Source organism: Gasterosteus aculeatus, chromosome 10, assembly GCF_964276395.1.
Source record: "Gasterosteus aculeatus chromosome 10, fGasAcu3.hap1.1, whole genome shotgun sequence".
Lineage (NCBI taxonomy): Eukaryota > Metazoa > Chordata > Actinopteri > Perciformes > Gasterosteidae > Gasterosteus > Gasterosteus aculeatus.
Window position 1 is genome coordinate 10,282,968 of NC_135697.1, and position 15,310 is coordinate 10,298,277.

General features: G+C 44.0%; 1 protein-coding gene across 2 annotated transcripts; it reads right to left on the reverse strand.

Moving 5' to 3' along the window:
- Positions 1-925: 925 nt before the first annotated feature.
- Positions 926-15,239, reverse strand: cap2 (cyclase associated actin cytoskeleton regulatory protein 2). Of its 2 annotated transcripts, none has more exons than XM_040188134.2 (13): positions 14,910-15,239; positions 11,823-11,950; positions 11,611-11,711; positions 10,399-10,476; positions 6,274-6,417; positions 5,530-5,615; positions 4,953-5,058; positions 2,345-2,525; positions 2,054-2,217; positions 1,836-1,959; positions 1,670-1,752; positions 1,336-1,476; positions 926-1,207 (listed from the first exon to the last, which is right to left on the reverse strand). In XM_040188134.2, the coding sequence occupies exons 2-13, from the start codon at positions 11,938-11,940 to the stop codon at positions 1,124-1,126; spliced, it is 1,410 nt and encodes a 469-aa protein (XP_040044068.2). In that variant the 5' UTR covers positions 11,941-11,950; positions 14,910-15,239; the 3' UTR covers positions 926-1,123. The 2 variants fall into 2 exon arrangements, with proteins under 2 accessions (XP_040044068.2, XP_040044067.2); XM_040188133.2 differs by having other exon boundaries at positions 14,862-15,212.
- Between the last annotated feature and the right edge of the window lie 71 nt (positions 15,240-15,310).

Genomic DNA, 15,310 nt, shown 5'->3' on the forward strand with positions numbered 1-15,310 from the left:
CAAGTAGTGAAGAGGCTAGTAAGTGCTCAAGTGGGAAGGTTATTTCTACAGTTAGTTCTTTAATTGGTTAATTATTTCAAGTTGAATTAACTGATATAGAATCCAACACTGTTAAATTCATCTGACCTGATTGATTTTACAATACAAACACAAGCAAGAAGGCAAGACATTGATGCCGTTGATGCAGAACATAGTGAGCAGTGGGGCATATCTTCTTCATTAGGTGCATCAAAATTACATGACACATACGACATTGCTAAGATACACTTCACTGAATGGAAATATACTAAGTTATTTTTGTCTGCCTGACCACTTAATGTCATGTGTGCATGTTATGCTGTGGTCCAAATTATGCTTTTACTCATACCGTAAATATTGATTAAGTACAGTGAGTAGCATTCTGTAATATAATTGATTGTATTTGAACGGTTACATATTATTACATAGATGGGCGGCACGGTGGCGTGGTGGTTAGCACTGTCGCCTCACAGCAAGAAGGCCCTGGGTTCGATTCCGCCCAGTGGCCTTTCTGTGTGGAGTCTGCATGTTCTCCCCGTGTCTGCGTGGGTTCTCTCCGGGTTCTCCGGCTTCCTCCCACAGTCCAAAGACATGCTCTGGGGATCAGGTTAATTGGGGACTTTAAATTGCCCGTAGTTGTGTGAATGTGAGTGTGAATGGTTGTGTGTCTCTGTGTTGCCCTGCGATTGGCTGGCGACCAATCCAGGGTGTACCCTGTCTATCGCCCGAAGTTAGCTGGGATGGACTCCAGCCCCCCCGCGACCCTGTGTGCAGGATAAGCGGTCTGACAATGGATGGATGGACATATTATTACATAGATCCCTTTATTGGTATATAACAGAAATCTAAGAAGGGTAAAAAGGTCTTTCTTTCTTTTTTGGGACTCACAACCTGAGATGTCCATTCGTGCTGTGGGGATGTGTTTTTATTAACTTACTCACCGGTTCTAAATAATCAGAACAGTTCCAAAGTGCTAGAGAGACATGAAGTCACAATACAGGAACAAAAGCTGGACCAAAAGTTAAGCAGTAATCTCTTTTATATCTCGGATCCTAAAAAAAAAAAAAATCAATGGCATCCCGGTGGTGATGGAGATGAAGCCTCGTCAGCCTGCGATTTCAGTAGGCTCTGTCACCAGTTTAGAGCCGTCCCAAACGGTCTTGAACTGCTCCGGTACCGGATACTCCCTCTGTAGAATAACCGGGAAACTAACCGTGAATGCAACTGTGAAACAACAACTACACACAGGAAAGATTATTAGGACAACTGGCTTAACGCATCTTCAGAGACAACAGTGTCCTTATCCCAGACACTCACATATTCCTCATCTTGTGGAATCAGCACGTTCATCTCAGAGCTCTTGGCACTGACGATGTCACAGTGGAGGGAGTCCTTGCTGAGGTAGACCTGGCAGCCCTCCGTCGTGTTGATGGAAATGGTGGGAACTGTTCCCAACACCTGTAGAAGGACATCTTGTATTTACTTGTGTGGCGCAGTTTGCACCGAATTTAAAAAAACAAGAAACGACTGATTCAAATGACGTTCAAAGGCCCAAAAATCCTCCGGATTTTAGATATATGTTTATATACCAGATAGATAACTGACCCTTGAGTCCTTTGCAGCCGATATGTTCGGTAAATGTTTTTCTCACCTGTAACTGGATTCCTTTGGAGTTGATGATCTCCACAATCCCAACGACATTCTCAAAAACCAAACCCAGCTTCTTGCAGTTGTCTGGAGGGATTCAACCCACATTAAGACGGTCAGAATCAGAAATTATGACTTAAAACATCTCAGTCTATCTTCCGTCCGCTCACCTATGATGATGGAGTTTATCTTTCCCTTTATCTGCAGTGTGGAGTTGTTGCAGCCAAAAACGTAGACCACTTGTTTGAGCTCCGTCTCCTCAATCGCCAGGTCGTGTTTCTGCTCAAAGTTCTCCTGCAACCACAATGGAACAGTTCAGTTGATAAAACAAGAATTTCCACCAGATTTGGGAATTATCGGTTAAAGAGAAAGTAGACATTTCACATACCACCCTCCATTTTTTCCCCTCGAGCTCCAGCAGAGGTTTTTTTTTCTGGACCGTTGCCCTGGGCGAGTTCACGGTGCCTGGGGACTTGGTTTTGGTCGCAGTTGCATGCGAACGCAGATTGGGGTTCTTGTGGGTCTTCTTTTCATCCGACACATGCTTCAGACCTTCAGGTGGAAGACGTGAGGGGAAATGACACATGCACCCGCAGGGAAACCACTAAATGTTCTCTATTCATTTAATGATCTACGAGTCATCAACGGGAGCTACAGTATGTCCCTTCATCCAACCCACCTTTAGTGATGTCCATGCCCTGGTTGAGCTGGGCAAAAAGTTCAGAGTGTTGGGCCGCCGCTCTGTCCGCCTGAGGCTGGGAGTCATGGTCAGTGAAGACCGGAGGAGGTCCGGGGGGAGGAGGCGGAGGAGGACAGGAGGGAGCACTGGGGCGGGCAAAGAGAGGAGGAGCGATGGGGCCCTGGACGGTAGAACAAGGAAAATGTCAGATAGAGACCACACAGTTCTCTTGTGGATACCACATCTCTCCAGCAGGGGGAGTACGGCACAAGAAATGTCTTCACGCTGCTCTTTGGTTATTCTGTCCTGCACACATGGAGATGAGGAAAAAACTTTGCTGCCAAGTGCCAAGAGATAATTAGGAAAAACTTTTATTTGCCTTTAAGCAGCTTTACGATCGATACAGTCGGAACCGTCAGAACGAATATATATATACTGCGTTTATATATATAAATGAATGCTCTTTATTGAAGCTTATTGATGTTTTCACAACGTGAAATATTATAGACATATCATGCATTATTTGACAAAGATGAATCTACCTGAAATGTTTGTTCTCTTTGGAAAATTAGATATTTGCTAGAATTTAAAATAGTATGGCTTTGAAAAGTCTTTAACAATTGTCTATCTATAATCAGTGTTCTGTTCATCTCAAGTCCACCTCGACGTGTCTGTAATGAACAGCAGCTTTGGTTTATCTGATGAGCTGTGTAAAGTGCACGGCCACCTACTGACTAATACGATGAACAGAAGCACAGGCACACACACACAAACACACACAGTCTGAGGACCTTGCACAGCTGCCGGACACACACACACACACACCTATCACAGCAGTTCAACTGTCACTTTCCGCGCGTCTGAGTACAGCTGAGCCGACATGATCTTTGACTGGAGGCACATGTGTCGTGAATATCACTGCTGAACAATGCGGACCTGTTACACTAACCGGCTCAGCGCATGCCACTGGATTAGAAGCAGCATGTGCGTGTTCATGCATGGCTGTAAAACCGTCTGACTGCTTCTTTGTGTTCGTGGCTGCTTGTGTGTTTGTTTGTGTTCGGGTCTATCGGTTTGTCTGAAGTAGACTGCATTTTTGTTTGAGGAAATTTCTATCTTTTTTTTTTATTATGAGGGACTTTTGGTCCCAATTAACCGAAAATGAATTGGCAACTATTTTGATAATCGGTTGATCATTGATGTAATTTTTAAAGCTAAAATGCCAAATATTCACTGGATACGGATTCTAAAATGTGAGAATCTGCTGCTTCTCTTTTGGTTATTTATAATTTAGGGTTCTGGAATGTGAGTTGTTAGTAGTTAGCTATTTGAAGACTTAACCTTGAGATATGAAGTGAAGCTGTGATGGACAATTTTCACAAAGTTTTCTCATCCAGACTGTACTTCACTGATCAGCGGCCTACGGGAGCTCAGAGAGGACTCACATTATCTACTCAGTGGCACAAAGTGTAAAAATAAACAAGGATAATCTTGATTCCAGTCTAGTTTTCAAAATTCCTTCTCGCCATAGGCCTGATCGGAAGCACATGAGCTAACGGGATTAGCAATGTGTGTTTGTGTGTGTGAGTGTGTGTGGTTGTAAAGCCACCTCCATATGCCAGCCTGTGCATGTTGGAGGAGAAGCGTGTCACCAAACCTCTATCTGATCAGCAGATGACGGCTGCTTTAAAGGGGGACCAGCCCTGCAGTTTAGGTTACGGCGCAGGCTGTATGTGCACACAGACTCTTTGTCGGGGTGTTTCTGTGAAGAAAACCTCCATTCAAGTGAACCCCGAGGACCACCTGTTGGTACCACACACTCCCGTCCTTGTACGTACGTACGTACACACACACACACAGACACACACACACACACACACACACTTCAGCTCTGTCGTTTCACATCGGGGACAACAGCTGACACACGAACAGCGTCTGCAAGCTCTCAAGTTGCTTAATGCATGCACAGCTGTTGAGCATTAGCTTCACCTGAGGTTTTGATCTGATCATCTGATGTTAAAGGAGCAGTTTAAAGTTCTTGGGAAAATGACGGCGGTGAGGTGAAACTTTACACTGCTGTACAGCAAAATCTAAATCAACTTATACAAAATAAAAGAGGAGTATTTCCTAAAATGTAAAATTGTTCCTTCAAGGGGGAAATTGCAGCATGACTGAAAAAGATGAGAAACCCCTCAAGCTAACCAGAAGAAAGTGTGTGTGAAGGATTTGGTGGCGGACCTTCACAATCTCCGGGATCTAGTGAGTGTGAGTGCAGAGGAGTCCCAGAGCTGACATCCGTAAACAGAAGTGTGTGTGGGAGTGACGGAGGTTTTGGGAGCTCTGTGGAGCACCGCAGGGTGCAACTACCGGAGAGAAGCTCATTCATTCATTCATGCTCTCTGCAGTGATTTATGTAACTGGCTGCTGCATAACTAAAAATGGAAGTGTTCGCAAATAGCAGGAGTTAATCTGAGCTCTGATGTAAAAATACCACGGCCTGTGAATGGAAACTAGATGAAAATACAGATATTATTATAAACAAGTTGTTACAGGAGTAATGCATGGCAAGTGTTTTTTAACTTTTAGAGGCAAAAGTATCTGTACTCACACTCTTGCTCCACACCAGTCCTGTAGTGTGGTGCTGCTTGATGAAGGACTGCATCTCGGCCCAGATTGAAAGGTAAGCGCGCACCCAGTCTACGTGACGCCTGTCGCTGTGGAGGTTGGTGAGAGACGTGACGGTCAGATAAAAACAAAAAGGAAGATGGGATAAGCCGTTAGCCTTGACGCAGCAAAATGAGGGAGTGCAGGAGAAGGGGACGAAAGGACGGATTGAAGCAGAAGATCATGAAAAATGAAGTGATTCACTGGAAACTTTCTTTGTCATTGCGATTTATTTGAATGCAACTTTCTGGAATAATGCACTTTCTTTTATTTGTTGGACCATGAAAGGTAAGAACAGAAACTGTTCTTTTTGGTCTCAGGATAATTGATTTCGTTTTTTAATATTGCGATATCGTCAAAAAAAGAACAGAAACTTAACGTTCCCAGTGATGGATTACACAAGTCTGCATGTTTACTTTATAGTTACTATATTAAAAGTGTCAGCAGTAAAGTAAAGGATTTATCATCCGCAGTAAATGAAACATTGCTGTTATGGTTGTGACTGAATTTGAAAGACTTACGTTTCCTTGTAGTCCTTCAGCACTCTGTTGGTGTAGAAGGTTGCAGCATCGTTCATCTCCTTCACATACGGACCCGGCTTCTGACTCTGAGAGGCATGAAAGCTAATTAGAAGCGACTCACTGTCATTGTGGCCGAGGCACTGTGAGGTCAAAAGCTTCTGATACGGTCTTTTTAAAAAAAAAAGCTTGTGTCCATCAGAAGCATTTGTCTTCATTTAAGAGCAAAACACAGAAGAGGTCATCAAGAAGGGAAAAGTGCCTTCCTGACAGCCACGAACACTGACCAGAGCCTGCTCACGAGGGGTTTTCTTTACGTACTCAAGTGGAAAAGCTTCTTAATCTAAATTATAATCATCCCTCAACACAGAACAATGTTTTAGTCTGACGAGAAACAGAGTGATGGGAGGATACTGGATTTAAAACGTAGTATGCTGAGTTTATATGCTGCCGGTTCCTGCTCACTGTTAGCTACAAGTCACCGGTCATGTTGAGTGCCGCTGAGAGGTGGAAGTGCACCTTTAAAGTTTAAACTTTGATTTTTGTTTTTCTCACAATTAGTATTTTTCAAAATTGGATCCTTTTACTTTAGATTATAAAACTTTTTAGACATGTTTACTTCGGTGCCTATCATCCATTTATTTCCATGTTTTTATGTGATTTTTGTTGGTTTTCATAGGCTGAAACTTCTTAAATGTGCTTTCCTCTTTCTATTTGTGTGTGTGTGTATTTGCACTCCTTCCTTACCACGGCCACCCAGCCGAGAGCGGGGATGCTCTCGCTGACTGCTGACAGGTGGTTGAAGAGGCTGCTGCCGCGGTTTCGTTCGCGGAAGCTCTGGATTCTCTGGATGTGATCCGAGATCGGCTTCAGCAGGTCGTGCAACTCCGCCTGCACAGGAAGAACGAGGGAGTCATTAGAACGAGCAGAAGGATGCAGAAGGAGATGTCAGCGGGAGAGGAGTGGGCGAGATGAAAGAAAAAGGTGGAGCGGTGGGAAACTCGGACTAAACAACACGGCGGATTTAAATCAAATCACAAAAAGCCCCGGGAACAAGAACACCAGTTGGATAACTTCTTTAGCAAAACACAACGGCCTCTTTCTCCTTCAACATAGTTTAGATGCTTTAGTTTTTACAACCCCAACGTTGTTTCCCCTCCCAACCATACGCAGACGGGTCTCAGTAATTCCTGAACTAGGCTACAGGACAGCAACTGATTTTATTAGCCGGAGCGTTTTTCCATTGGATCTTCCAGGTCTCAGCTACAGTATAGCCCGTCTCCCAGCTCCCAGCTGCCCTCCCCGTCGCCTCGTTCCTGAAACATTCCTCGCTTGATGGGGAGATCCCTCTGGCCTTGTAAGGCATACTGCTCCTCCAGTGTTTACAGTTTACCTATCACACATGCACCCGCACACATAGATCCAGGAACACAATGTTTCATTTGGGGGATTGCTGCTGCAGTTTTCTCATTCTGATCTGCAGTGAAACAGCTGCTATGGGAAACATTTACTGTTAATGTGACACGAGTGTTTCTCCATTCAGATGAGAAGCCGCAGAACACGCTCTGTTACTGAAGTAGCATCAAGATAAGCCAAGTGTATGTCGGTAACCTGATGTGAGGTAAAGTATCTCTAGCTGTGTAGTGTTGGGTTTACTCCATTTGTGTGCCACGGCGAGTGTTTAAACATTTAGGTGTATTCTTTGTATGGAACTCACGGTGGGACGCTGTGCTGTATATGAAAATACGCCTCATGCGCCTGCGTGCAAAGTAACAGAAGAAGAAGATGTTCTCGTTTTTATCCCCGACAAATTCTTCTTCCAATGATTTGCACATGATCTCCATAAGCTGAGGTAGACACTCCTTTCCCTGCTCTAAATCCAGCTAATATGTGTGCGAGGAGATTCAAAGCAATATATCCCCCCTCTCCAGAGCAGCTACCATACTTGTGCACTGGGTTTACTGAGTACAGATGGAAGATGGGGGTGATTTGAGGTAACGAATAAAAAGTATTTAATTTACTGATTATACAGAAGAGTATTCATTTTGAATTAATATATTCCATTATCTATATATTTATTATATATAAAATGTGAGAAAATCCAGACAAATTTGAACCATGACCATGAAATATTCTGTTTGCTTTGATACACAATAAAATAATAATTAAATCTTAATAAAAAATATCTGCAGATTCAACTAACAGATAAATAAAATGATAGTTTCAGCACTACATGGGACAATTAATAAAGACACATTGTCTGCCATCTGATGGCGTCCATTACAACTACCTGTCTCTTTCTACATCGCACAACCACAACAGGTCATGGCTCCTACTGAGAGTAGGACTGTATTCTGTGAGTCACTGGACTTCCCCTCACTCAATCATGCTGCTCAGTGAGAAAAGACACAAATATAGATGTATTCCCAAGTGCACTGTAACCTGAAAATAGTCTGGCAAGATTACACACTGGCATCAAATCCAAACTAGGAATCACTTCTCCATGTTTTCCCTTCAGCAATTTGCCAGCTTCAGAGAAGCTACAATAGTGAATTAATTCCTAGATCCTGATTGGGAAACCACTCTCAGCTTAGCATCGATAAAGGAGATAAACAAGGAGAAACAGCCTCTGAAACTGACAAACTAACATGTTGTATTTCATGGTTTTAATCCAAACGATTAAACGTTTCTTCCTGCTGGAAGCAAAATAGTAAAAAATTGGGCGGCAAGCTTCATGAAGCACTTATCACAGGACACAGACAGGATAATTGAAATATAAATATATAACTGAACTAAAGCAACTCCTTAAAGTCACAAACTTCTGACGTGATTGCTCACATTGACTTCTGACATTTCTGGACTTAGATTAACAGAATGACGTGAATCTCACTGTCCCCAAAAAATGAATATTTCTAAATGCAAATATATGACTTATATGACTTCCATGTGACTGCATGGATAAGACGTCACCGCAGGCAGGGACACAGACTCAGACATACAGAGAATGAGCCGACAAAAGGTTCAAAAACATCGGCTCAAATTATTTGAAGCACAGCGTCCGAGCGTTGACTTCCTAAACAAGCAGCGGATCAAAGGTGCAGCGCGGAGGCCGACAATGGGAGGACGACCGTAGCCGCGCAAGTCTACATTGTGTCTGAACTGCCAGACACACAAAGCTAACAGGCCAACTTGAGGTCACATGAGAGCGAGGCGTACTTTATTTTCACTCTAACTTTCTCTTTCTCACACACACTCACACACACACACACACACACACACACACACACACTCACACACAAACGCACACACACACACTCACAGGCTCAAATATAGAACATGCCCATAAAAAGTCAGAGAGCACAACGGAGGCTGCACCGCAGAGAAAGGCCAGAGGTTTGTTATCTGTGTGTGCGTGTGTGTGTGTGTGTGTGTGTGTGTGTGTAAACAGGAGGGGCACTGGCCACACACACTTTTCCTCATATGCCTGATCTGCATTGCGGAATACAGATATAGACATGAATGAGTGAGGTCAACAGATGTGTGTTTGTGAAGGCTTTTCAGGACAGGGGTTGCACTGATGGTTGTGTGTGTGTGTGTGTGTGTGTGTGTGTGTGTGTGTGTGTGTGTGTGCATTGAAGGGTTAATGGGTTATGTTGACTGTGAATAGAGAACTGAGGATCAGCACCACAAGCCTCTACAGGGCAATGAGTTTTCTCAGGAGGGATTATTTTAATCATGCTTTTTAGTAATAAACATGATACATGTGTTGTTGACCTTGAACGCCTCGCATTCGCTAATGTCTTCTTTTTTGCTTTTTAAGTCTCAGAGCAGTTGAGTCCAAGTTAAATTCAAAGTAGTTGATGTTGTCACTTGACTAATAGTCCATCCATCCAATTTAGATTAACAGATGGACAGAAAGTAGACTTTGGGGTTTGAAACATTCAAGAGATGAACTCTAGGATAATTTAATTCTTGGAAAGGGCACATGACATCTGTTTCATCTTGTTTTCTGGGCCTTGTTCTGTGTTTATTTGGCCAACAGTGATGCAGAAGTCTCCACTCTCTTGGGTCAATCCGTCTATCTGTAAAACACTCACTACTTCCTTGTTTGCATTTCTGACAATCACTGAATGCTCTTTTCACAGCGTCTTGACCAATGACCTAACAGATAGGGAGTAATCACTTCCTGGTGGGCTCTACGAGCCCTGTAACACACACACGCAATACAAACAGAAGGCCAATGCGATGATATCATATCAGCTCTCTCTCTCTCTCTCTCTCGCAACAAAGTCAGTCCCCCCCCGCCTCCCCCGTCTCTATACGTGATCATGTTGGGAATGTGTTGTATTGGCGTTTTCTTAGTCAAAGATCAGCGTAATCCCTCTGTGAACAGCCCGGTCTGCTGGGGAACACAAGAGGGGGGGACACAGGCCGACACGGCGCTCTCTATGTTAGATGGGAAACGTTGGATGCGGTTTGGAACGCAGTGTTGTGAGAGTTGCACTGAGCGTCACCTGCTGCAGTTGAGTGAAAGCTGGCAGCAGCTAATCGTGATGATCAAGTCACATTAAAATCATCACTCATCATTTTCACCACGTTCAGTTGGGTTGCAATGAAACCAATTTCCACCACATTAAGGACATGAAGTTTGACACATTTCCATTTCTGTTGCTAATAAACCATTATGTGACATTCTTTGATTTAGTTACAGTAATGCATACCTCAGATATTAAAGGAAACGTATCATAAATAAATGTTACTTTGGAATATAGTTTCAATGATTTTATTTATCATGAATTATGTCATCAGAGGTTGAACACTGATATAAACCTGACATATCAGGTTCCCTTTTGAGTGAATTTGCAGCAGTACCTGCGCAGGTTCCTGGTGCGTGACGGCCATCTTGAGAAAAGCTCTCTGATCCTGCAGTGCGTTGTTGACCATGTCCGCCTGACGGTCATAAAGAACCAAAGTGAAACAGGTTAGTGTTATAATACATGGAGTGTAAGAAGCAGAATGCAACCATATTATGTATACTTGTAAAGACAATGTTACAGTGCAATGAAAAAAAAAGTTTTGCAAGTTTTACTCTCTCATGTTTGAAATCTAGGCCGACAATTAATGTGTCTTAGGGATGAAAATAAAGCTTAATAACACGCACACACACACAGACGCACACAGCTTGGTTTTGTCCCCACCAGCTGTGTCCTGTGTGTTTGAGACCTTCAGTCGCGGGCCAAGGGAACCACCAGGGAGGCTTTGTCCTTAAAAGGAGCTCTGCAAACTTAAAGAAACTACCTCTGGCTCTCGCTCACGCACTCCCCCTCCTTCTCACCCCGTTCAGGGACGTTACATGTTACATGGAGGTAGAGGTCTTCTGTCAAGGTACAAAGGAAGAAATACAAGAGGACTTTTTTGACTTGATTAGCTGTGATTTCTCTCTGCCTGTCTTTACTCCTCTGTTCTGGATTTATTAAAGCACATAACAGTGCTATTATTGCCAACTGACCACGAAGTCATTACCAAATAGGAAAAGGTGGTCCACCGGTGTTTTTTGATGAATGAAAGTGTGGTCAAAGTGTAGCCGTACTCCCGTTCTTGGCTTTGTAGAGGATCATGACCCTCCCATACACAAGCATCACTATTCAGTACCAATGTAAGCTGGATCTTAAGCAGGACAATACATGTTTGTTCATAACTTCAATAAAAGTTGGCACAGGCAGACTGCACTCGTTGCTGCACTGGTATCTGTGCACCTTTAGAGACGATTTGGGCTAAATCCTGTGAACAATTCACCTTTATATTGCAAGTACAAGTAATTAACCAAAAGAAAATTCAAACTGAGGCCACCGTCTGGGGTTACACTAAGAGTTAAACAGGTACTTCACAAAGTAGTACTTCTCTTCCATTAAGTTGGGGGACTTTTACGGGATAGATCTTGTTTTGTTTGCTTTGATTTGACACAGTAGTATTCCACACTGACCGAAGTACGTGAAATGAGTGCATTCTGGATTTTGGAAGCTGGACAGTAAGATTAAGGAAGTATTTAGAGAACCTTCAGTGAATAAATCAAACGCAACCCACATGTTTCTCCACCTCCCTTCCTATGGCACGGCTGCAGTTCAGGTACTCTGACAACGGACCTCTTAGTAGGATGTCAAAGGCCTCCACACACTCAGACGAACCTGGAGAAACACAGAGAAACGACTGCTCTCAGTTGCGCTTTCACTTCATTTCATCCATTGCCTTGCCACAGCGTGCTGTGGTACTACGTATTGATTGAGGCATAGACTCGCCTCCATCAATGCCGTTGGCACAGTTGCCGTTAGCGATGCCGCTGGCCGCCTGCATCGTGACGGACATCTTCTCCAGACGAGTCACAGCTCGCTCCAGCCGCTCCACCAATCCTTCCATGGTGACAGACCTGGAAACAAAAGAGTGGTTTTCTCCAGCTGTGAGCTTTCTAATCGTAGGTATTTGTTTTGTGATACAGTACGTTGGTTCACTTCATTGATCGCACAATAAAAAGTGTTTCCCCCCTCTGAACGGGGAGATAAGAGATGAGCACTGGGTCCTGAGCAGAGGATAACTTGTGAGGGCTTAATTGCTGCTTAAAGTTCCCACGGCGTGCCCCCCCCCCCGTTCTCAAATAGCTGGCACATGTCACTGCAGAGAGAAACTAAATGTGGCCAATGAAGTGCGGCCTCTGTTCACGCCATCTGGCGCTCTGCCACCTCTGCCGTGAACACATGAATGTATCAGACAATTAGATTAAGAAAGGACAGAGGCTGGAGCCATGCAGAGAGGAAAGAAAGAATTGAGTGCAGTGGAACGTAGAAAACTTTAAAAAATGCCTGTTGAAACTCAAGTCTCTTTAAGTAGAACCAATGGGTTTTTTGTTTCGATGAAAATGAAATGAAATAAAGGATCAAATGATTATGTAAGAATCATAATGTACAACATTTATAAAACAGAGTTGTAATCTTAATTCAGTTCCAGTTTTTAATGACATAATTTGCTCTGTCTTGGTTGACAAGCAAAGACTTTCTGATAAAAAAGTGTAAAAAAACATTTTGACATTGTTAAAATGACTAAACCTGACTTCATTTAATTACGTGGGAAAGGAAGGTAACAAAAATGTTTCATAATAATAACCTCAATGGAGGAATTGAAATGGAAAATGTCTATTTCTTGATTTAATAGTAGATGCTATAGATGTCTCAGGTAAAAGGTCAATGATCAATGATCCTGGATATTCCCCTTTTCCACATATCAACACAAATAACCTATGTAACTTAAATTGGACATTCAACAGACACGATTACACAGACTGTACCCAGACTCTGCTGCAATGTGCTGACAGTATTGTCGAGCTTATCTCCCCACAATGAGATGAACCTCCAGTCGTAACCGAATGCCACTGAAACACATCGTATCTCCTCCATTCACACTGAGCAGCCATATGCCTCGCCATGAGGCAATGCAGGCCATTAGCCAACACAGTGTAATTCAATACAGCTACCCTATGCATGTTTACGCAAACTACTGCTAGGTAACACACACTTCCTAATCTGACACCTGCTACCTTCCTGTGCAACAAACAATCCAATGGCGTGAGCTGCATTCCGTTTTAGTCGCTTCCCAAATGAGCCATAAAAACACAACAGGAGGCTGTTTGCATCACATGAACATGGCTGCGAGACGGCATACTTTTCCCTGTCTGTAATCTTCTTTTTTTTTTTGTGGCGTAAATGATGTCTCGTAATTACGTGCTACGAGCATTAGACATGTCCCGATGGGTATCGTCGAGTCATCTCTGTGGAGAAACCTCTCAGCCGTGCCAGATGACAGTCGCAGGACTCAGCTGCTATTTCTGCCCCTCCGGGTTCACAGCAGTCCGAAACCTGGAGAGCTCAATCTCGGCTGATTGTGCGCCACAAGTCAGATATGGAGCAACATCTGCTACAAGAGATTTGCTTGTATTGAGTGGGTCAGGTTCACCTCTTGAGTTTGAATAAACGTATGAATATAGAATGTTTGACACATCTTTTATATGCCCTCTATGCACGTTTTAGAGTGAGTATTGTTTGAATTGGGAAAGTGCAGCACCGTATCTGAAATGACACACATCTTCTTATCAACAAATTGATAATATTTACATCCACAGATTGGATTGATTATTGTAAGAACCCTTATTAACCCATTCTGAATAAATACATTAGTAGTAGTTCATTAGTTTTTTTATTTTCACTTAATACAGTCAGCCAATCCCAGGAAAGTGGTTTCAAACCATTAATGGCTTACAAACACTGTACAACGTCCGTCCAACAACAAAGTGTTGTAGTCAGGGTGATTATTCTACGGATGCATTTCTGTTGAATGAAGTAGACATTAGTAGAACCCAAGTGAACACATTCCTCCCTCTGTCCCAGCAGACAGGTGGGCCACATACAGATCCCAACCAACAGCTGAGAAACCACACTTGTTCCAGCCGTGGAAAGATATCGCTGACTTCACTGTGACCCGCCTGCGTCTGGTGAACCCGCTGGCCTGGTATCTGATCTTTGGGGCTATATCGGTCCGCAGCCTGCTGCTATGAGCCCGCTGTAAGGTATAATGAAATGTAACGAATAACCTAATGTAGGTCTCAAGGTCTAGTCCACTGTACAAGTAGACCAACGTATATCCATCTTTATGCTACAGCGGTACATTTAAAGGTCTGTAGCATCACCAATGGGACAAGTTGGGTCCATTCAGCAGCGGTCTGGGACGTTTCAATCGTGTCACGTGGTCTTCATCAGCAGAGTTGCGTTTTATTTCATGCATTTCTTCTGAGCAGTTGTGTTGTATTAAAAAAAAAAAAAGTTGAGTTTCACCATAGTTTGTCCGTCAACGTTTCAACACGAAGGGAATAAAAGCCTATATAACAACTACGTGGACCTCCAGTTGAGGTTTGACACACATGGACAGTTTATGTCGCATATGATCCATATCAGCGTCACGCTGTCGGCGGACTACAGGTGCTCGTCCCGCGGACACGCTCACGAGCCAAAGATGACGCCTCGTAATAAAACACGGCTTACTGCTGGCATGCTGACAGGACCCCACCGCCCCTCAAATCTGACGCTCAACGCCACACACCGCACAAACGAGGTTAAAGGCAAAAAACAACAACAACAACAACAACGTCGACGACGCAGCGTTAAGTGTTAAGAGCGGGTGGAGGTGATGTTTAACACACCATCGCCTCCCCTCCACCCGTCGGCTCTACCAAATTGAACAAAAGCATGACATGGTAGAAAACAACTTACCCCCCCCCCCCCCTCCACACCCACCTCCGCTGCTCGGCGAGCGTCTACAGATGTGCAACCCCGCGCGCTCACCCAGCTGCACGGACCCGGCGGGACGTGGGAGCCGCACGGCGAGCGGAGACGAGCACCGTGACTCAGTGCCGCAGGAGCTCCTCCCGGGGAGGACGAGCACTTTACCCGGCAGGCAACGTGGCAGCTTCGGACAGAGCTTGCTATAAATAGGCGAGAGATGTTGACGCCGCGGCGAAGCCTGCAGGAGGGGGGGGGGGGGTCTGGAGGGAATGGACCTGAACTCAACAGGGAAAAGTCTTCATCATCTTCATCCGGGGAGCTAAGGCCTGACCCCCGACACCTGGAAACCCCCTGCAAAACCTCATCATTTACCATCTGCTGATGTAGGTCAAAGTAGGCCAGTTCTGACATGCTGGATGATGAGGGCTTAATGTAGGACACACACTTCAATAACGCCAACA

Bases quoted from the DNA above. Each gene is read 5' to 3' on its own strand.
- cap2 (XM_040188134.2), bottom strand. From the start codon at position 11,940: ATGGAAGGATTGGTGGAGCGGCTGGAGCGAGCTGTGACTCGTCTGGAG. The intron at 10,477-11,610 runs GTGGGTTGCGTT...TATGACCGTCAG, and splicing joins GAAGGGAGGTGGAGAAACAT to GCGGACATGGTCAACAACGC. The intron at 1,753-1,835 runs GTGAGCGGACGG...GAATCCCTCCAG, and splicing joins GATAAACTCCATCATCATAG to ACAACTGCAAGAAGCTGGGT.